Source organism: Aotus nancymaae, unplaced genomic scaffold, assembly GCF_030222135.1.
Source record: "Aotus nancymaae isolate 86718 unplaced genomic scaffold, 86718_ANA_hifiasm-v0.15.2.pri h1tg000089l, whole genome shotgun sequence".
Classification (NCBI taxonomy): Eukaryota; Metazoa; Chordata; class Mammalia; order Primates; family Aotidae; genus Aotus; species Aotus nancymaae.
Window position 1 is genome coordinate 22,654,823 of NW_026988504.1, and position 22,525 is coordinate 22,677,347.

Consider the following 22,525-nt stretch of genomic DNA (forward strand, 5'->3'; position numbering starts at 1 on the left):
GGGGCCTGGGCCGGGCTGCCTACAGAGGAGCCAGTGTGCCCAGACATTAGGGCTTTGTGAGCTGAAGGGCTCGGTGTGGGGATGGTTGTTTTGTTGAGCTGACATTGTTTCAGGTTGACTGAATGTCAGTGTCTTAGTGTCCAGGAGCCAGCTCTTTAGAGCCAGCCAGGGTCTTGGGGAGAGTGTGGTCAGGGAGTCCTGGTCTAGATCAAGGAGGGGAGGGGCTGCCTGTGCCCCGTGAGCGCTGAGCGGGTCCTTGTGGAGAAGACTGCAGCGGAGTAGTGCTCCCCTCCCTGTGCCATGTGTTCTCATTGTTCAACACCCGCCACTGGGGTCTGTTGAGGGGAAATAGGGGAGGGACGGCAGGGGCTGGGGAGTTGGGGAGAGATAGCATGGGGAGAAATGCCAGATATAGGTGAAGGGGAGGAAGGCAGCAAATCACACTGCCACGTGTGTACCTATGCAACAATCTTGCATGTTCTTCACATGTATCCCAAAACCTAAAATGCAATAAAAAAAAAAAAAAAAGACTGCAGCGGAGGAATGAGTCCTAGCACAGACACCAAGAGAGGCGACAGGAGCAGACGCCCTTGCACCCTGGGGCCAGAGCAGAAGGGCCTGGCCAGAATGGAGGATGGACAGAGGCAGGACAGGGACTTCTGGAGGCCGGTGCCTTCCTGCCGGGGGAACTGGGAGCTCTGAGGACACAGTGATCAAACCTTCCTCCGCAAAGGAAGAGCGGAGAGAACCCTGGGGACCAGGAGGGCCCCGGGAGGCCTTGGGGGCTGTCCCAGCGGGTGGGGTGGGCCACACTCACAGCTGTCCAGATGTGGGTGAGAGATAACTCTGTTTACTGGGCACCCGGTGGGAGCAGGGCGGGGGGTGGGGGGTGGGAAGGGGCTCCCAGGGCCAGTGGGGCGGGCAGATTAGGAGGCGGGGGAATGAGTCAGGGGTTTGTGAGCTGCCCCCAGGGCGCTGGTGCTGTCAGAACCAGTGGGAACGTAGCTGGTCTCAGAGGGCACCGGCGGCTGCAGGACTTCACCGAGGGACCCTGAGGCTCGTGAGCAGGTGGGCAGGGCAGGGAGGGGCTGGGAGGGTCCCTCGGTCCCTGCCCTGAGGGTTTTTGCAGGTGCTCAGCCTGAATCTATGCCCAGGTGGGCAAGGCTCCTGACGTCCAAAGCGGTGCAGGTGGGTGGGGTGAGAATGTTTTCATTCCCGTGCTGGCGCTAAGGGGGAACAGGTCCATTGGCACCTGAAGAGAGGAGGGTGGCAGGTGGCTCACGGCAGCAGAGGTGTGCGGGGCTCTGGTGTGTGTGTTGCAGGGGGCAGGGTATCATACCCTCCAGGTGTGGGTCCTCGTCAGCTTGTTGGATCCCACAGGCTCAGGTCTCATCCACCCTAAACTCCTCCTTCCTTCCTCATCGGGGTCCTCAGGCCACCCCACCTCCCACCTAGGAAGCAGGATGTCAGCTGACACAGCATCCCCTGTGGGACACTTCCAGGGGTCTACCTGGGCACCTGGCTCCATACCCAGAGCAATCAGTATTGGAGGGAACCGTGGAGCCTCCCACCACCTGAGAATCTCAAAACCCTTAGCTCAGGCTAATTCCATGGGAACTGAGGCCAGATCAGAGGGGGAATGAAGATGGCAAGGCTGACCCTAACCCCAGCAGCAGGGATGATGACAGCAACATTTTCATGGACCTCCTTGTATGGCAGGCACTGTTCTAAGCGCCTCACAGATGTAAACTTCCTTAATGCTTACAACAGGTCTATCAGGTGGCCATCATTATTATCACCCCGTTTTACAGATGAGAATACTGAGGCACAGAGAGTTGAAGTCACTTGCAGTTAGTAAATGGCAGGGCTGGGCTTTGAACCCAGGCAGTCTAGCTGCAGAGTCCGTGCTCTTAACCACTAACTCTGAACCGGCTAACAGTTGTTTTCTGGGAAGCGACTCAGCATAGTGCTTAGGGATGTAGCCAAATCAGGTAGGCCAGGCTGTAACCTGCCACTGACCCCTACCTGCTGGGTGGCCAAAACAGGCAAATGTCTCTGAACCTCAGCTTTCGCATCTGGAGAATGGACTAATGACATTACTCTTCTTCCTCTTAGAATCCCCAAACCACTTCACAGAGAGCTTTGCGGATTCTAAGAGTTAAGGCAGCACAGTTCCTTGTGCGGTTCAGGCTGATTACACAAAGGTGGTGTCACACCACTAGGAAGCTGTCCCTGTCATCTGGTTAACCACCCCCCCACCAGGGTCTTCCCAGCTGTGCTATACCTTTGAGGCTCAGATGTCCCGCTCACCCTTATCTGGCCTGGCCCTGGCCAGCTGGCCGGCTGGCCAGGTGTCTGGTGCACTTCCAAACTTGGGGCAGCGATCTGGGTCCAGGCCCTTATCAGTGGTAGGCAGCACAAGGCCTGCAGCTGGGGGGGCAGCCGGGCTGGCGGGTGGCAATCTGGGTCATGGGCGCACCCTGTACGTCTCCAGCTGAGGTCAAGGCACCTCCGTTTTCCCCTCTTCTTTCTCACTGATGTCTCAGAACCCTGGTGGGAAGGCCCTCCCATTATACAGATGGGGTGACTGAGGCCGAAAGACTGGAAACTGCCAGCCCGTCAGTGGCAGAGAGGCAGCCTGGACCTCTGTGTTCTCCAGCTCTGAGGGCCCCTCTGACCATCCACTCCTCAGATGGGCAACCAAGGCCATAGTCCCAGCCCCATGGGTGAGACTTTTAGTACCTAAGGCTTAGACACCCTTGAGGCCACTCAGGATCTGAGGCCTAAGAAGGTGCATGGGCAAGTCCAGAGAAGGAAGAAAGTGAATAAAGATGGAAGAGAAGGCCGGGTCTGGGGGCTCACGCCTGTAATCCCAGCACTTTGGGAGGCCGAGGCGGGCGGATCATCTGAAATCAGGAGTTCGAGACCAGCCTGACCAACATGGAGAAACCCCGTCTCTACTAAAAATATAAAATTAGCCGGGTATGGTGGGCGCCTGTAGTCCCAGCTACTTGGAAGGCTGGGGCAAGAGAATTGCTTGAACCCAGGAGGCGGAGGTTGCAGTGAGCCGAGATTGTGCCATTGCACTCCAGCCTAGGTAACAGAGCAAGACTCCATCTCAAAAAAAAAAGATGGAAGAGAAAGAGAGAGAAACTTTGGGAGAAGCAGAGAGGGAGGAGGTAAAGAGGGAGAGAGAAAAGGTGGGTAAAAAGAATCTCAAAACCCTTAGCTCAGGCTAATTCCATGGGAACTGAGCTTTCTCAACCCTGGGTGAGAAAACCAGGGTCCTCAGGAGGAAAGCCAAGCCCTGCGGTAGGAACTACCCCCTCTTTAGGCTCCTGGACTCTTCTTCCCCACCCTGTCACTTGCCACCCCGCCCCCACCAAGGCAGGGACCTCTCCCTTTCTCCGGTCTGGTGAGACCCAGTAATCACCACCCTACCCCCAGGACTGCAGGTCACCCATTCCTCAGAAAGCAGGTTCTCCGCACAGCCCTTTCTTCTTTTCTTTTGAGATGGAGTCTCGCTCTGTTTCCCAGACTGGAGTGCAGTGGCACGATCTCGGTTCACTGCAACCTCCGCCTCCCGTGTTCAAGAGATTCTCCTGCCTCAGCCTCCCGAGGAGCTGGAACTACAGGCGCATGCCACCACACCCGGCTAATCTTTTTTTTTTTTTTTAACTTTTTTTAAATTTTTAGTAGAGACAGGGTTTCACCATGTTAGCCAGGATGGTCTCGATCTCTTGACCTCGTGATCCACCCGCCTTGGCCTCCCTAAGTGCTGAAATTACAGGTGTGAGCCACCATGCTCGGCTTTTTTTTTTTTTTTTTTTTTTAAGATGGAGTCTCACTCTGTCACTCAGGCTGGAGTGCAGTTGCACAATCTCCACTCACTGCAACCTCCGAGCCCCCGGGTTCTAGGGATTCTCCTGCCTCAGCCTCCCAAGTAGCTGGGATTATAGGCGCCCACCACCACGCCCAGCTAATTTTTATATTTTTAGAAGAGACAGGGTTTCACCATGTTGGCCAGGCTGGTCTCAAACTACTGACCTTAGGTGATTTGCCTGCCTTGGCCTCTCAAAGTGTTGGGATTACAGGCGTGAGCCACTGCGCCCGGCCTGCTCAGCCCCTTCTGTATCCTGCTGTCCGCCCCGTGCCCTCACGTGGCCTTTTCCCATCTTGTTCAGTCCACCTGTGCAGCTCTGCCAAGCCATGCCTCACACCTGGGCTCCCAGCCCTTCAAATCCCACCTGTGCTTTAGGGCCAGATCCAGTGACTGCCTCCTCCAGGATCTCTCCTGCCCCCAGGAGCCGCCAATGGGTCCTGCTCTTCCTCCTGCCATGCAGATCCTTGGCACTCAGTGCATTCGGCCCCTAGGGTCCATGTCACCTCAGAAGCACTGAGGCTGCCTTGTATTCCCGGTTTGCCTCCCTGTCAGGGCTAGGAGCTTCTTGAGAGTAGGAATGGGCCTCGTTCAGCTCAGCACCCTTCCCCTGAGCCCCCAGGGCTCAGCACGCCAGGCACAGAGTGAGAACGTTTGTTGGCCCAACCCGATTCCCCGCCACCACAATGCCCTGTGCTTCAGTGGGCGAGGGGGAAAGGAGTCCCCTCCACACTCAGTCTGGGGCCACCTTAGGTGACCCTGTCCTCCCCTTGGGCCTGCCCTCACATTCCTGGGAAGGGCACACCGTCTCTCTGCTAGGGACACAACTCAGAAAACGGAGCCCCGGAGCTCAGAGGCCTCTTGGCTGGGCCTAGTCATCCTGGCTCCCCAGTCCCAGAGCCCAAGCCTGCAATAGGGAGCCATTCTTACAGTCATTCAGCAAATGTTTATTGAGCGCCTACTATGTGAGGAGTGGGGAATGCTGCTACCAGTACTACTACTATGCTAGGAGTGGGGATTGAGACGTGCGGGGTCTTTGCACTTCTGTGGCTTCCCTTCCAAAAGCATTGTCAGACAATATGAACACAAATCAATCAAGAAATCGTTTTGTTGCTGCTGTTTGTTTTCTTCTGAGAGAGCCTCACTCTGTCACCCAGGCTGGAGTGCAGTGGTGGTGCCATCTCAGCTCACTGCAACCTCCGCCTCCCAGGCTTAGGTGATCATCCCACCTCAGCCTCTCAAGTAGCTGGGACTACAGTTGTGCACCACCATACCCAGCTAATTTCTGTATTTTTGTAGACACGTGGTTTCACCATGTTGCCCAGTTGGTCTCAGACTTCTGAGCTCAAGCAATCTGCCCACCCCAGCCTCCCAAAGTGTTAGGATTACAGGTGGGAGCCACCACACCCGACCAAGAAACCATTTAAAAATTAGTCAGGCATGGTGGTGTGTGCCTGTGGTCCCAGCTACTCTGGAGGCTGAGGTGGGAGGATCACTTGAGTCCAGGAGTTTGAGGCTGCTGTGAGCTGTAATTATGCCACTGTACTCCAGCCTGGGTAACATGGGAGACCCTCTCTCAAAAAAAGAAGGAGGAGGAGGCGGAAAGGAAGAAGAAGAAGAAAGAAAGAAACCAACTCAAGCTGAGGCAGTGAGACCCTGTTTCTACAAAAAAAAAAAAAAAAAAAAAAAAAAAAATTTTTTTTAATTTTCTGGGCACTATGTCATGCCTGTAATTCCACTTACTCAGGAGGCTGAGTCAGGAGGATCCCCTGGACCCAGGAGTTCAAGGCTGCAGTGACTATGATCATGGCACTGCACTCTAAGCCTGGGTGACACAGTGAGTCCCTGTCGCAAAAAAAAAGAGAAAGAGAGGAAGAAATAAATAAAGAAGAAAGAAAGAGAGAGAAAGGAAGGAAGGAAGGAAGGAAGGAAAGAAGGGAGGGAGGGAGGGAGGAAGGGCTGGGCACAGTGGCTCATGCCTGTAATCCCAGCACTTTGGGAGGCCGAGGCGGGTGGATCACCTGAGGTCAGGAGTTCGAGACCAGTCTGACCAATATAGTGAAACCCTGTCTCTTAAAAAAAAAAAAAAGAGAAAGAAAGAAAGGAGAAAGAGAAAGAAAGGAAGGAAAAGAAAAAGAAGGAAGGATGGGAGGGAAAGAAAGGAGGAAAGAAGGAAAGGAAAGAAGGAAAAAGAAAGAAAGAAGGAAGGAAGGGAAAGAAGGGAAGAAATAAAGAGAAAGAAAGAAAGAAGAAAGGAGAAAAAGAAGAAGGAAGAAAAGAAACCAGAAAATGACAGATTGGGTCAGGGTGGTCAGGGAGGGCCTCTGAAGAGCAGACATCTGGGCTGAGATGCGCGAAGGGCTGAGGTGTTGCGGGGAGGGTGTCCAGGACGTGGACAGCTGGATGTGCAAAGACCCTGGGACAGGAAAGGGCTTGGCAAGTTCTAGGAGCCACAGGAGGTCACCATATGGGCTAGTTGGTGAGAGAGCAAGAGAGACAGGGTCCAAGATGGGGCCAGGGAGAGAAGCAGGACCACATCATCCAGACCTGTGACCGCTCCCAAGGATGCTGCAGCCGTGCCCAGTGGGCAGCCGTTATTTCTAAGAGAAGAGCATGCATTTAGAGCCCCTCAGGGGTGCTAAGCCCCCTGAAGAAGGGACCAGTCATGTCCCCTGGCATTGCCTGAGTCCCAGGGATGGCTAGGAAGAGTCCAAGTGAAGACTGGAGAATGAAGGAGGAGTTGGACCTGAAGTTCACCTGCCCGTCTTCCCTAAACATCCTTCGCTTGTGCCAGCCAGACTTACTCTTCTCTGCACTGCCCCTCTCTCATGGCCCCTTCCCACCTACCTCACACCTGCAAATCCAGCTCCTTCTCATTCCCTCCACACTCCTCTGACCCTACCACCTCCAACACGTGGATCCCATCCACTGACACATGGCCTCCTCTGGAGGAGGACCAGAAGAATCTGGGATGTGCCCCACTCAGCCTGTGCCCTCTGCTGCAGGGACCCGCGGTGCGGGTTATGCTGGGGGCTTGGATCACCGTGGACAACTGGACACTCAGGACTGCGCCATGGATGAGCTGCAGGTGGGTGTTTCCTGGCATTGCAGCGCTCCCACCTGGAGGCTCTGGGGACCCGGCCCTAGCCTCCTATCTTCCTTGGGGGTTGAAGAGCCCCTCACAGCCCAGCCTCCATGACCACTTCCCACAGGATGATTACGAAGATGTGATGGAGGAGAATCTGGAGCAGGAGGAATATGAAGACCCAGAAGTCCCCGAGCCTCAGATGGAGGAGCCAGCAGGTGAGCTCCCTCTCCCTCCCTCTGCTGGGATGAGCCTCTGAACCCTAGACAGGGACAAGAGGGGCACTTGTCCTCTCCCCTTCTCCACAGTCCTCCTCCCAAGCCCCACAGGCAGTTCTCCCCACAATTCCAGTTGATTGAAGGATAAACAATTTTGTTTGAAATGACCACAGGAGGTGGCTGGGAGAGCAGGGCAGTCACCCATCCAGTGCCCCTGCGATGTGTGAGAAGGGCGGGCAGCCCGTCTGGGACAAGGGTGCTAGCCCACATGCCATCTGTGCCCATCCAATGCCAGCTTCCAGGCCAGAAACTGGGCCTGTTCTTGGGGAAAGAGGTCCTGAGAAACTAGGGGCTCGTGGGGACCCTCTTGGGCAGAAGGACACCAGGAACCACCCTGCCTTCCCAGGCCAGCCCAAGGTCTTAGGTGGGAAGCCCCAGGCAGGACCTGTTTACTGTCAACAGGACTTAAGTGCTGGCGATTGGGATTGAAGTTAAGAGGCCCCTCTGGGAAATGAGGGCTGGGGGTGGGGCGGGGGAATATAAAGGGCTGACCCACCCTGGTTCCTGAGCTCAGTGAGACACTGCGCTGGCTGGCGGGCTCATTGAGGCAGGTGGGAAGAGGGAACAGAGTCTGGTCTCGGAGGCGGCAGGGGAGGGCGGAGGTCCTTGGAGAGTCCTGAAAATTGCCATTCATGGCTCTGCAGTCACCTTTGAGAGGTCCCTTCACTTCATCACTGCGGAGGGGCTCGCCCCCCACCCTCGCCCCACCCCACCCTGGCTGAGTCCCAGGTGTCCTCCACAAGGCTCAGATGGGGAGCCCCAGGCTGGGCCCAGCACACGTGTGGGGAGCCCCATTCTGCTGAGTGGCCAGTGTGAGATGGGGCACCAGAGGCCCAGCCAGGGGCACTGGGAAAGAGGGGGCATCTGCCCATGCCTGAGTCTCTAAGGCTCACGGTGGGTGGTGAAGGGCCTCAGGCAGGGGACAGTCGGGGCGACACTGACCGACCTCCGGTTTTCAGCTCACGACACCGAGGCAACAGCCACAGACTACCACACCACATCACCACGCCCTGGTACCCACGAGGTGAGGACCCCAGCCTCCCCCTTCTCTCTCATGCTGGCTCTGGGACCCACCATTTGACCAGGGGAAGAGAAGAGCAAGGGGATGGAGGCAGCTTCAGGCTCGGGGAGACCCTGCAGCAGACAGAAGAGTGAAGGTCCCAGGAAATAGGTGGGAGGGAAGAGGACACCCCACTGATGGTGAGGCCTGGGCCTCCTTCCAGGAGCACCATGGGCAGAGATAACTGACGGCCAAGGGCTGAGTCTCCAGGCCCTCGGGCCCTGGCTGGGCCGTCGGGTGTCACTGGGGAAGCACAGAATTAAAGGCTTGCTCTCCTCTGCCCAGGCCCCCCAGTTCCCCACTGGGCACAGGACTGTCTAGCTGGTTAGGAATTTGGGCCAGCCCTCAGCTATGGCCCTTGGAGCAGTCACCTGGCCCCAGGGACATGCTGAGGCGCATCCGTGCAACAATCGCAGAGGCTGGAGACTGACCGATGACGGCAAAGTCCCCTTTAGCCTCAGCCTGCCAGGCCCCCACTTCCCACTCCTTTCCCTCCCCATGGCCTCTCCAGCATCCCTTTGGGTTGGGGTTCTCCAAATACCTTCTGCTATGGGGTGAGGGCCTGGCCAGGAAGCTGGGACATAGGGGAGTGGTGTGAGCTGTATCTAGGGACCCCTCAGCACAGGGATCCAAGCCCCACAAGCACAAGCCTCTCTCGAGAGCAGCTGGGTGCCCACTATGCCCTGGGGTTTCAGGCTCTCCATGGCCATGCCTGGGGCCTGATGGACTAACTCAGGTCTATGGGGCCACAGGTCTATGTGGAGCTGCAGGAACTGGTGATGGACGAAAGGAACCAGGAGCTGAGATGGATGGAGGCAGCGCACTGGGTGCGACTGGAGGAGAACCTGGGGGAGAACGGGGCCTGGGGCCGCCCACACCTCTCTCACCTCACCTTCTGGAGCCTCCTGGAGCTGCAGAGAGTCTTCACCAAGGGTGAGCCTCCTGGGCCCCTCTGGGCCCCCTGTAGGTGAGGCTTGTTGTTGGGGCTGTGGCCCAGCCTCCCAGCTCACTCCTCCACTGCCTGCAGGTACCGTCCTCCTGGACCTGCAAGAGACCTCCCTGGCTGGAGTGGCCAACCAACTGCTGGACAGGTTTATCTATGAGGAGCAGATCCGGCCTCAGGACCGAGAGGAGCTGCTCCGGGCCCTGCTGCTCACACACAGGTGTGCTGCCTGCCAGGGCCTGCATTCCATATCCCACAGCCCACTTCCCCAGCCCACTTGCCCCAAGGTCTCCCCCGGGACCCAAGTGGCCTTTTCCTCACCAGGCAGGGGCCCACTTTTCCTCTACTATGACTCCCACATCTGACACCTTGAAAGGGATGGCCATGTCCCATGCTCAGAGTTGGGGCTGCTGGTCCGCAGGAGGACAGACCCTCAAGGCCCTTTTCTCTAGACACTCTTTTGATCCTGCCTAGTCCTTCCAGACAGAGGCACCCACTTACATCTGCATCATCCTTGGAGAGGAGGCTCTGATTCTCCTTCCGTCCCAGGCTGTCTCTAGTCTGGTCTGGAAAGTCCGATATCTACCTTTGATGTCTACCCTAGTCCCTTGATGCTCACCCTTGATCCCTCCCACCACTGAGAGCTCAGCCTGAACAGCTTACTCAGCCCATGTCCCCTGTCCATCCTGCAGCCATGCTGGAGAGCTCGAGGTCCTGGGGGGCGTGAAGCCTGCAGTCCTGACGCGCTCTGGGGATCCTTCACAGCCTCTGCTCCCCCAACACCCCTCACTGGAGACGCAGCTCTTCTGCGAGCAGGTGAGTCAGTTATAGGGTCATGGTCAGGGTGGGGCAAGGAGAGAGCTTCCTCAAACGCCAGCAGAGGAAGATCAGTCGGCCACAAGCAGGGGACCAGAAGCACCCCTGCACCTGGGGTGTGCCAGGAGAGTTGGGAAGCCCCCCAGCCTGAACATGGTGGCAAGCAAGAATGGGAAGGGAAGGAAGGGGAGGAGGCTCAGGTCTCCCAGGATCAGAGTGGACCAAGGACTCCCTTCACCACCCTCCTTCCCACAGGGAGGCGGGGACGCAGAAGGGCGCTCACCATCTGGAATTCTGGAAAAGATTCCACCAGATTCAGAGGCCACGCTGGTGCTAGTGGGTAAGAACAGATGTCTCTACCCTCAGCCCTCCACACCCCTCTGGTCCTGGCCCAGCCTGTCTTTCCCTCAGCCTGGACCCCCGCAGCCCCATCTCTTCAGCACACCCACCCTGGGCCCCTCTGCCTGGCCTGATCCTCTTGTCCCCAACAGGCCGTGCCACCTTCCTGGAGCGGCCCGTGCTGGGCTTTGTGCGGCTGCAGGAGGCGGTGGAGCTGGAGGCGGTGGAGCTGCCCGTGCCCGTGCGCTTCCTCTTTGTGTTGCTGGGACCCGAGGACCCCCACATCGATTACACCCAGCTCGGCCGGGCTGCTGCTACCCTCATGTCGGAGAGGGTGAGGAAGGGCCAGAGAAGGCTGGGTTGGGGAAGCTTGGGAGCTGGGCAGTGGGTTGCTCTAGGTTCACTGGTTTGACCCATTCAGCCTAATCCAGCTGCTGCTATCCCACCTGGCGGGCAGTCAGGTGTGTGTGGTCCGGCCCAGCCCTGTCTGCCCTGGCCTGGTCTCATGTGGTTGGCTTTGGCCTGACTTGGTCCAGTCCAGTCCACTGTGATCTGGTTCCGCCTGGTCAGGTCTGGCTTGGTCGGGCCGAGGCAGCTGTAGTTGCTTCTAGTCTGCTTAACCCACTGGGTTAGCTGCAGTTCCTTCTCCTTTCCCCACTCAGGGCCACTGTCTATCCTCCTAGAGCCCTTTCTTAGTGGGGAGTAGGGGTGGGAGGGGGCAGGAAAAGCAGTTCCTGGCAATGGGCGCTGCATGAGGGGCTTCTGGTCCCTGGAGGCCCTGGCCGTGGACTCCTGGGTCCTTTCCCTCTGTAGGTCCGGGCAGCCCTGACCCTCTCTCCTGCCCCTAGGTGTTCCGCATCGATGCCTATGTGGCTCAGAGCCGAGGGGAGCTGGTGCGCTCCTTGGAGGGCTTCCTGGACTGCAGCCTCGTGCTGCCTCCCACAGACGCCCCCTCCGAGCAGGCCCTGCTCAGTCTGGTGCCCGTGCAGAGGGAGCTTCTTCGAAGGCGCTACCAGCTCAGCCTTGCCAAGCCAGACTCCAGCTTCTACAAGGGCCTAGGTACCTGCCCTACCCAGCCAAGGCTTTCTGAGCCCCCATCGGCCCCCAGATGCCTCAGCACAGCCTCCCTCTCCCATCACGTGCTCCTCTTACTGCTCCTACACCCACATCGCCCAGCCTTCATGGCCACCCCATTCCCATCAGACAATCTCCGCTATGCCCTCCAGTCATCCCTCCCCTCACCTCCTCCAGCTACTCCCTCTGACCTTGCTGTTATCCTCCACCACAGACCTAAATGGGGGCCTAGGGGGCCCCGAGGGCCCAGACGATCCTCTGCAGCAGACAGGCCGGTTCTTTGGGGGCCTGGTGCGTGACGTCCGGCGCCGCTACCCGTATTACCTGAGTGACATCACAGATGCGTTGAGCCCCCAGGTCCTGGCTGCCGTCATCTTCATCTACTTTGCTGCCCTGTCACCCGCCATCACCTTTGGTGGCCTTCTGGGTCAGTGCCAATACCTGTCTCCCTAACTCTCATCTGTGACCCTCTGGCCTCTGTCTCGGTCCCGACTTCTGATTCTATCTGACCCTCCAGACCCCTGCATCAGCCCACCCATGACTTGCTCTATGAGCCCCTGGAAATGATCTCCTGACCTTGACCCCACTGTGACCTCTACCCATAGGAGAAAAGACCCGAAACCAGATGGGCGTGTCGGAGCTGCTGATCTCCACTGCGGTGCAGGGCATTCTCTTCGCCCTGCTGGGGGCTCAGCCCCTGCTCGTGGTCGGCTTCTCAGGACCACTGCTGGTGTTTGAGGAAGCCTTCTTCTCGGTAGCTCTGTCCTCGCCCCACGGACCCTGCCCCTGTCATGTCCCCTGCCCCACCTGCCTGATATCCTGTGCCTTGCACCAAGGCCCTCTTTGTCTGACTGACTTCCTCTGGCCACCCTGCAGTTCTGCGAGAGCAATGGTCTGGAGTACATCGTGGGCCGTGTGTGGATCGGCTTCTGGCTCATCCTGCTGGTGGTGTTGGTGGTGGCCTTCGAGGGCAGCTTCCTGGTCCGCTTCATCTCCCGCTACACCCAGGAGATCTTCTCCTTCCTCATCTCCCTCATCTTCATCTATGAGACCTTCTCCAAGCTGATCAAGGTGGGGGCCTATGGGGATGTTAATGCATATGGGAGGCTGTGTATGTGACTGGGCCTGGGCCACTGGCCGGGCATGGTGCTCACACCCGTAATCCTAGCACTTTGGGAGGCCAAGGCGGGTGAATCACCTGAGGTCAGAAATTCGAGACCAGCCTGGGCAATACAGTGAAACCCCATCTCTATTAAAAATACAAAAATCTCCGGGTGCAGCGGCTCACGTCTGTAATCCCAGCACTTTGGCAGGCCAAGGCAGGCGGATCATAAGGTCAAGGGATTGAGACCATCCTGGCCAACACAGTGAAACTCCATCTCTACTAAAAATACAAAAATTACAAAAATTAGCTGGGCGTGGTGATGGGCGCCTGTAGTCCCAGCTACTTGGGAGGCTGAGGCAGGAGAATTGCTGGAACCCGGGAGGCAGAGGTTGCAGTAAGCCGAGATTGCGCCACTGCACTCCAGCCTGGGAGACAGAGTGAGACTCTTTCTCCAAAAAAAAAGTCAGCCAGGCGTGGTGGCATGCACCTGTAATCCCAGCTAGTTGAGATGCTGAGGCAGGAGAATTGCTTGAACCTGGGAGGCAGAGGTTTCAGTGAGCTGAGATCGCGCCATTGCACTCCAGCCTAGGTGACAGAGCGAGACTTCATCTCAAAAAAACAAAAAGACTGAGCCACTGTGTGTGTCCTCACACATGAGTCTCTGCAGCATTTGTGTGGCTTTGCTTCCACCTGTGTAGACAACCATGTGACTGTTCATATGACTGTGGCCACCTATGTGTCTGTGTGGTCACATGTCTGCACACAGGACTGTGCAGCTGTGTTGACTGTGACCACGTATGTGTTGGCACCAGCTGCCTGTGGCCAGCATTCTTGCTGAGACATGAGAGGGTGTCTCTGTGTGCACATGTCCAGTTCATGATCACACATGATGCTGAGCATGTGAAAGTACATGCACAGGGAGAGCAGGGGGGACTCTGGAGCCTCTGAAGTCCCCCACTCTCTCTCCTGCGCTTGTCCTCAAGAGCTGCAGGGCTTGCGGATGGAGTGTCCAGCTCCTTGGCTTGCCTCCCGTCATCTTAAGCTCTGCATTTTATATGGAAGAAGAGTGGACCCTAAGTGTTGTTCCTTGATTTTGTTGGGTGGACGGTCTTTCTGTGTCCAGGTCTTTTAACCTCTTTTTTTTTTTTTTTTTTTTTTTTGAGATGGAGTTTCACTCTTGTTACCCAGGCTGGAGTGCAATGGCGCGATCTCAGCTCACCGCAACCTCCGCCTCCTGGGTTCAGGCAATTCTCCTGCCTCAGCCTCCTGAGTAGCTGGGATTACAGGCATGCGCCACCGTGCCCAGCTAATTTTTTGTATTTTTAGTAGAGACGGGGTTTCACCGTGTTGACCAGGATGGTCTCGATCTCTTGACCTCGTGATCCACCCACCTCGGCCTCCCAAAGTGCTGGGATTACAGGCGTGAGCCACTGCACCCAGCCTTAACCTCTTTTTAGACACTTCCCTGACCCTTGTTTCCTGACCTTCAGCCTTATGTCTCCCAGGTCCTGGTGTGCATGTGTGCACACACACACTCATTGCCGCCCATGGCTCTCCCCGCCCAAACCTAGGCTGTCTTCATTCCTGAAAACCAAGCTGTAAAATCCTATTTCTCCTCTGTTACCATGTCAATTGAGGAAGAAGATAGATGGATGAATGAATGAATAGAGAGATAATGGATGGATGGCTGATTGATGGATAATGAATGGATGGATGATGGAACGGTGAATGGATGGATGCATGGATGGATAAATGGGTGGATAGATAGATGATAGATAGGTAGATGAATGGATAGATGGATAATGAATGAATGGATGAATAATCGATGGATGATCAATGGATAACAGATGAATGAATGATGGATAGGTGGATAAATGGATGGATGATTAATTCATAGATGGCTGAATGAATGGATGGTAGTGCTGGGTAGAGTTAGCTGGTGGTACTTTCCAGCCCAAGCCAAGGCTGGAGAGAACAGAATGCCTTGGTTTTCTGCTGCAGATCTTCCAGGACCACCCGCTACAGAAGAATTATGACTACAACGTGACGACCAAGCCCAAACCTCAGGGCCCACTGCCCAACACAGCCCTCCTCTCCCTTGTGCTCATGGCTGGTACCTTCTTATTCGCCATGATGCTGCGCAAGTTCAAGAACAGCTCCTACTTCCCGGGCAAGGTCAGCACACCCTCCCTCCTCACCTGTCCTTGCCAACACTGCCCTATCCCACCCCAGCTTCCCCAGTGCCCTTAGCTTCCCTTCTTTATCAGATTCCCATTCCCAGTTCCAAACTCCCCTGGCCCCGGCTTACCCAGGGTTTCATTCTGCCGGGAAGCCCCTCCCCCTTTCGTGGCATGCCCAGCCTGAGAACTGCTGGGGGAAGAAGAAAGAAGTCAGATGTAGCTGAGGTGCAGGACAGGGCATGAGATGCTGATGCATCCCTTGGAAGAGCAGGGCCCACTGGGTGAATATAGGGCAGGAGGGAGGCAGAAGAGGGAGTGACTGGGCACTGACCACTGGTCCTTTCACCTGCTTCCAGCTGCGTCGAGTCATCGGGGACTTCGGGGTCCCCATCTCCATTCTGATCATGGTCCTGGTGGATTTCTTCATTGAGGATACCTACACCCAGGTGACCCCTCCGCCCAGCCCTCAGACCATGATATGCACCAGGTCCTCATTTCTACCCCCCAGCATGCCCCTTCCCCAGAATAGCTCTCCCCAACCTGAAACCAGCTAGGACTACCTCTACCCCATCCTTGCCTCCTCTGGGAGCCCCATGTGCTTCTTACAGCCCCAGAGGACCCCCTCTGGCCAAAGCAAGTGGCTGGGCCAGGTTGCTGCCTTCATTCCTTAACCCAGAGCAGTAGGAAGAAGTATTCTTTGAAGCCAGGCAGATCTAGGCATGAATCCCAGCTCTACCATCAAACAGCTGTGTGATGTGGGGCAAGCTACATAACCTCTCTGATTCTCTGTCCTCATCTATAAAGTGGGGAGCGAGCAGATGGATGTAAAGGGATTAGTGCAGTGACTAGGTACAGAGCAAGTACTCAATGTAACTAAGTTCCCAAGTGCCCCCAACCCAACTGCCCGACCCCCAGGACTCTGGCTCCTCCTGCTCCCACCCTTCCCCATCCCCTTGCCCCTGGCATTCTTACCTTCGATCCCCTTCCACAGAAACTCTCAGTGCCTGATGGCCTTCAGGTGTCCAACTCCTCAGCCCGGGGCTGGGTCATCCACCCGCTGGGCTTGCGTTCCCACTTTCCCATCTGGATGATGTTCGCCTCCGCCCTGCCTGCTCTGCTGGTCTTCATCCTCATATTCCTGGAGTCTCAGATCACCACGTGAGTGACAGGGTGGGGGCTGGGCCTGGGAGGGTGGGAGACAGGGACCTTTCCCTGGCAGTCTCCCAGGCAGGCAAGAGACCCAGGACTGCAAGCTAGTCCTGGTGAGTGTGCGGCCCTCCCGACTAGCAGGAATGGTGACGAGCCAGGGGCAGGTCCAGGTCTTGTGGGACCTGAAGTTGTATAATTTGGAGAACTCTTTTTAAGGAAAAAAAATAATGCATCGGGCACAGTGGCTCATGCCTGTAATCCCGGCACTTTGGGGGCCAAGGTGGGTGGATCACGTGAGGTCAGGAGTTTGAGATAAGCCTGGCCAGTATGGTAAAAATCCCATTTCTACTAAAAACACAAAAATTAGCCTAGTGTGGTGGCATGTGCCTGTAGTCTCAGCAACTCGGGAGGCTGAAGCAGGAGAATCGCTTGAACCTGAGAGGCAGAGGTTGCAGTGAGCTGATATTGCACTACTGCACTCCAGCCTGGGCAACAGAGCAAGACTCCAGAAAAAAAAAAAAAAAGAAAAAGAAAAAAGAATGCAAAATGACAACTATAAAATTAGGTGCTGGATCTTGGAGGGGCCTGTACAAGCAAAGCTCCCTGAAGCTGAAGCTTCATTGCCTGCGAATCAGCCTTGGATGTTCTGAAGACATTTCTGCCCTTAAGAGTCTGGATTCTCAAGATAGGGCGGAGGGAGGAGAGCCAGGAACTCAAAGAGGGAGGGGCACAGAAGACAAAACGGAGCTATGAGGACTCCAAGTATGGAGAAGGCAGGAGGGGTGGAGGAGGCAGGGGAGAACCCCGCTTACCCCTCACCTTCCCCCACCCCAGGCTGATTGTCAGCAAACCCGAGCGCAAGATGATCAAGGGCTCCGGCTTCCACCTAGACCTGCTGCTCGTAGTGGGCATGGGCGGGGTGGCCGCCCTCTTTGGGATGCCCTGGCTCAGTGCCACCACCGTGCGTTCCGTCACCCACGCCAATGCCCTCACTGTCATGGGCAAAGCCAGCACCCCAGGGGCTGCAGCCCAGATCCAGGAGGTCAAAGAGCAGCGGATCAGCGGGCTCCTGGTCTCTGTGCTTGTGGGTGAGTGAAAGCTGGGTCAGCTCTCCACCATCCTCCTGCCCCGCCCCAGTCCCCACACCCCCCCATCCCTTCCCCTTCCCCTTCGGACCCAGCCACTTCTCCAGCCTCGCCCAACCTGCATCACTTCCCCACATCTCCCCAGCATCCGCTACTCATGAGGGCATCCTGGAGGAAAGGCCAAGACACTGAGCTGGGCGTCTGAGCAGGAAGGAAGGGAGCTCCACTCCCAAGCCTTCTCCAGACCAGACCCCACCTCTGACTTACCCGACAGAAGTCCAGTGAACTGTGGGTTCCGGCCCTGCCCCGCTGCTAGCCCAGTATCCCTCCTTGTCTCTGGGTCTGTTTCCCTGTCTGCACAGTTGGAGGGTTCATCAGATGTCCCTAAGTTCTCTTCCAGCTCAGCTGCTCCGTGACTGATACAAGGGGCGGTGCTCCAGGCAGAGTCTGGAGGTGTGGGGAGAATAAAGAAGGATCACTGGGGTTGACTTCAGTTCTGGAACAGCCAAAAGTCGAGCTGGGTTCGGTGTGGGCAATGCCATGGCTGCAGATAGAATGGTTCAGGGAAATTTCTTAAAGGAGGCGAAGTTGATGGCATTCTGGACTGGGGAGAGGAGAAAGATGCCTGTCTTTGACCTCTGTGACCTCCATTAGGGTAAGGGAGTGGGCTTAAGTCAGGCAGGAGGAGTTTGACTCCCTGCAGTTGTGTGGCCTTAGGCAGGTTGTTTACCTCTGAGCCTGTTTCCTCATCTGTAAAATTGGGGTAATACCTCTTAAGAGGACCCATAGAGGCCGGGTGCGGTGGCTCACGCCTATAATCCCAGCACTTTGGGAAGCCGAGGCAGGTAGGTCACTTGAGGTCAGGAGCTGGAGGCCTCACGATGGTCCATGAGTGAAACATGGTAAAACCACGTCTCTATTAAAAATACAAAATTGCCAAGAGTGGTGGCGCACGCCTGTAGTCCCAGCTACTTGGGAGGCTGATGCAGGAGAATTGTTTGAGCCTGGGAGTCAGAGGTTGCAGTGAGCCAAGATCGTGCCACTACACTCCAGCCTGGGCGACAGAGCTAGACTCCTTCTCAAAAGCAAAAAATGACACAGAAATGGCTCCAGATCAGGCGTGGGATCCCAACATTTTGGGAGGCCAAGACAGGAAAATCACTTGAGCCCAGGAGTTCAAGACTAACCTGGACAACATAGTGAGACCTTGTCTCTATTAAAAATTAAAAAAAAAAAAAAAGTCAGATGTGGTGGTGTGTGTCTACAGTCCCAGCAACTAGGGAGGCTGAGGCGGGAGGATCACCTGAGACCAGGAGGTCAAGGCTGTTGTAGCCGAGATCACACGACTGCACTCCAACCTGGGCAACAGAGCAAAACCCTGTCAAAAAAAAACAAGAGAAAGAAAGAAAGCAGGAAAGAAAGAAGGAAGGAAGGAAGGAAGGAAAAGAAAGAGAGAAAAGAAACAGCTCCATATGGTGCCTGCGTTTTATTCCCAGCCCCAGATAGGGGCCTGACCCCCACTGGCACCAGGGCTCAGGCAACCTGGGCTGAGTGTGTGGCTCCCCACAGGCCTGTCCATCCTCATGGAGCCCATCCTGTCCCGCATCCCCCTGGCTGTGCTGTTTGGCATCTTCCTCTACATGGGCGTCACATCGCTCAGCGGCATCCAGCTCTTTGACCGCATCCTGCTTCTGCTCAAGCCACCCAAGTACCACCCGGATGTGCCCTACGTCAAGCGGGTACAGGGCCCTTTTCTGGCTGCCCAGCCTGGGGTGGTGGAGGGTGCCGAGCGCAGTGGGCACTGACCCCAGCCTCCGCCTGCAGGTGAAGACCTGGCGCATGCACTTGTTCACGGGCATCCAGATCATCTGCCTGGTGGTGCTGTGGGTGGTGAAGTCCACGCCAGCCTCACTGGCCCTGCCTTTCGTCCTCATCCTCACCGTGCCCCTGCGGCGCGTCCTGCTGCCGCTCATCTTCAGGAACCTGGAGCTTCAGTGTGTGAGTGGCTGCCGGGGCCTGGGGCACAAGAGCTGGGAGCCTGTGAGGGGCGAGTCTCAGAACTAGGGCAGGCAGGACAGCGTCGAGGGTAAAGTCTGGGGCTAGGGCTGGGGTCCGGGTTCTGGCCTGCCGTGTCCTAGCATACAATCTGGAGCACGGGGCCTCGTTTCTCTGGGCCTTCATTTTGCTCACCTGTAAAGGGAGGAATGATGGCAGGGCTGGGGAGAGAATCAAGAGGAAGACACGGTGTACCGCACGTGAGCTGTTGGGACCCCTGAGCAGCAAGTCCTGCTGTCTGCCAAGTCATTTGGGACAGAGTCGCTCCTCTAGTAGAATTCTTCCACAGTGTGACTCAGGTCACTGTGAGACTGCCCTGGTGAAGAGGTCCCCTGCTCCCCCTCTGCAGGCGGCTGGGTGCAGTGGCTCCCCTGCCAGGGTCCACATCCCCAGGGTTGCCTCCTGCTTTGACAGCCACTCATTCAGGCCAGTCCTAGAGGCTGTGGGGATAGAACAGGACAGGTCCATGGTTCACAACAGCCACACCCGATCCTAACTCCAGAGGTGCCTTTCATGCCCCGGGAGGGCTCACCTGGCCCCAGGGTCCCTCACCCTCTCTCCTTCCTGTCCCTCCCCTCCAGCTGGATGCTGATGATGCCAAGGCAACCTTTGATGAGGAGGACGGTCAGGATGAATACGACGAAGTGCCCATGCCTGTGTGAGGGGCAGGTCCAGGCCCTACACCCTCCCCTGCCATTCCAGTTCCCCACCTTCCCAGGAAAAGCAGAAGTTCGTGGGTGCCTCATGGACTCCAGACTCCTCCTGGAGCAGCAGCTGAGGCCCCAGGGCTGTGGGTGGGGAAGGAAGGGGTGTCCAGGAGACCTACCACAAAGGGCAGCCTGGCTTTTCTGGCTGGAGATGGCTGATGGGGCCCACATTAGGTGTTTGCTCCACAGTCCCTCCTGTTGCCACACTTTCACTGGGGCCCCCATGCTGGAAGACAGATCTGAGCCCTACCTCTTCCCAGCACAGGCAGGGGTAGAAGCAAAGGCGGGAGGTGGGTGGGTGGGGGGGTGCTTGCTGTGTGACCTTGGGCAAGTTCCTTGACGTTTTCGGCCTGTACTTCCTCTTCTGTAAAATGGGTATATTGATGAAAATACCCACATTACAGGATGGTTACTGAGGACCAAAGACACATGTAAAACAGGGCTTTGTAAATTCCTCAAGGACTATTCTACAGCAGTCATCATTTGTCTTTGAACCTGACCAAGGTCACATGGCTGGGGTTTGAACTGAGCCAGGCAGCTGGGATTTGAACCAGGCCTTCTGACTTCGAGGTCAGAGCTCTGTCCTGTGTCAGTCATTCGTCCACCTTCCCTTCCCCACTCTGCTCCCAGCCCCTACTCTGAGACCCTCTTCTCTGGGCCCAGAGAGAGGCATCCTAGTGAGGATGATCAGGGATTGGGGCTGGGACTCAGGCCTCCTAAGTGTTTGGTTCCTCCCTCCGAGTACTCATTAGTTCACTCATTCATTCATTCCACAAACATTTACTGAGGGCCCTGGACCCAGTGGACTCTGAGGGGACTGAGATAAGCCCTGCCCTGGGGTGTAGGGGGGGCAAGGTACAGTTGATTTTAGATTTGGATAGGGAGTGGGAGAAGGTGGGAAAGTAGGGGTGGGACAGGGAGGGGGTTTGTAATTTATTAATTGTGTATTTTCTAAGAGTTTTCATCATACTTTGGCTTCACACGCACCTCCAGGCCTCTCGTTTGAGACCCACTATCCCCAACCCCATCTAAACTGAATCCTGGGGAAAACCCAGATCTGACCAATTGGGGTGGGAGACAGCGGGCTCTCCAGAACATGGGCAAATTTATTTTTTTATAAAACAAAAAGATAAAAAGAGTTGAAAGATGTGGAAGTGGTGAGAGACAGAGGAAACAGAATCAGGGAGTGGCAAAAAAGAGAGGAGGCAGCAGGGTGCAGTGGCTCACACCTGTAATCCCAGCACTTTGGGAGGCCGAGGTGGGTGGATGACTTGAGGTCAGGAGTTAGAGACCAGCCTGGCCAACATGGCAAAACCCCGTTTCTACGAAAAATACAAATATTAGCCGGGTGTCTTGGTGGGCACCTGTAATCCTAGCTGCTCGGGAGGCTGAGGCATGAGAACCACCTGAACCCAGGAGGTGGAGGTTGCAGTGAGGCAAGACTGCACCACTGCACTCCAGCCTGGGCAACAGAGCGAGACCCTATCTCAAAACACACACACACACACACACATACATACACACACACACACACACATACACACACACACACACACAAGGAAGCATTAGCCTTGGGGCCACACACTCAACGTGTGCTTGTGGTGGGTTCCAGCCCAACACTGGGTGTCATTGTTTATACCTCTCAAGCTAGCTCAGTCCATGGGAGGCTCTCCAGGTGCCCCAAAAGCTGACACCCACCTTCCACCACTTCCCCACGCTACACTGCAGTTTCCTCATCTGTAAGATGGGGATGATAATGGTACCTACCTTGTAGGGTTGTTATAAGGATTAAAGGAGACAGTGCAAGTAAAGGCCTTGCTTAGTGAAGAGCCCAACCTTGGAGCGGAGCTGCTGGAATCATTATCCTGATTGGGATGTCCCTGCCTCTCCCTCCCCTTGCTCCTCGAATATGGCCAAGGAAAGTGAAAAACAAAAATCGTTCACTCTGCTAGCACCCTTCCCCTTGATGCCTGGGAATAGGTTTTGCCAATAAATGCATCTGCGTTGGAGTGGGTGCCTTGCTTGAATTCCCCTTCCCAGAGTCGGGGGGGGGTCTTGGCTGAACTAGGTGGGCATGGTGTATGTGGCACGGACCCAGTACAGGGCTGCATCTATGCAGCGAGGGGAGCCAGGCTGAGGTGTGACCCTGAGCCCTAGGGTGGGAGACCAGCACCCAGAGAGTGGGTGGGGAGCAAGAAATGAGATTACGCTCTGAGAATCCTTCCTCTCCTGAACAAGCAAGACCAGTGGGGGTGGGAGGAGGGGCTGTAAGGGGATCTTGCCCCCTGCCCCTTGTGCTTATGGGCCTCCAATTCCCTTTGATGAGTGGGCCCCTTAGCAGGAAGCTGGACAGCTCCTTTGACAGAGATAACCAGAGAAGAAAACAGAGGCCTAGAGAGGGCACTTGGTCACACAGGCACAGCATCTCCTGGCCAGCTTTCCACTTACCCTCCCCCTCGTCCCCTTTGGAGGCTTTGTCCCCTACCCCAACCACTTCCAGCAATTCTAGGGTGCTGCTGGGCTAGCTGTCCCCGACCCCAGGAGAGGAGAGTGCTGGGACTGGACATCTGCCCTCCCCAGACTTCCAACGAGAGGTCAGTGCAGGGCTGGGCCGCCTGGCTTCCTGCCCTGGATCTATATTTACTGCCTATCCCCAGCTGACCCCTCCCAGGCTGGCCAGGGCAGCTGCCAAAGGGCCCGAGAGCTAACTCTGCCAGGGGAGAGCTGTCCCAGTGTCCACCTCCCACACACAGCAGCTGCAGATCCCAC

General features: G+C 56.2%; 1 protein-coding gene across 1 annotated transcript; it reads left to right on the forward strand.

Annotated features, from left to right (window-relative positions):
- Positions 1-931: 931 nt before the first annotated feature.
- SLC4A1 (solute carrier family 4 member 1 (Diego blood group)) lies at positions 932-21,765 on the forward strand. The gene is made up of 20 exons (XM_064369691.1): positions 932-1,068; positions 6,886-6,968; positions 7,093-7,183; positions 8,203-8,267; positions 9,056-9,236; positions 9,331-9,466; positions 9,939-10,062; positions 10,318-10,402; positions 10,554-10,735; positions 11,250-11,460; positions 11,690-11,902; positions 12,081-12,229; positions 12,352-12,546; positions 14,582-14,755; positions 15,117-15,206; positions 15,752-15,918; positions 16,744-16,997; positions 18,564-18,733; positions 18,819-18,992; positions 19,631-21,765. The coding sequence occupies exons 2-20, from the start codon at positions 6,954-6,956 to the stop codon at positions 19,709-19,711; spliced, it is 2,757 nt and encodes a 918-aa protein (XP_064225761.1). The 5' UTR covers positions 932-1,068; positions 6,886-6,953; the 3' UTR covers positions 19,712-21,765.
- The last annotated feature ends 760 nt before the right edge of the window (positions 21,766-22,525 follow it).

Excerpts from the sequence above, each read along its gene's own strand:
- SLC4A1 (XM_064369691.1), top strand. Across the intron at positions 8,268-9,055 it reads CACGCCCTGGTACCCACGAG|GTCTATGTGGAGCTGCAGGA; the intron begins GTGAGGACCCCA and ends ATGGGGCCACAG. Across the intron at positions 9,237-9,330 it reads GCAGAGAGTCTTCACCAAGG|GTACCGTCCTCCTGGACCTG; the intron begins GTGAGCCTCCTG and ends CACTGCCTGCAG.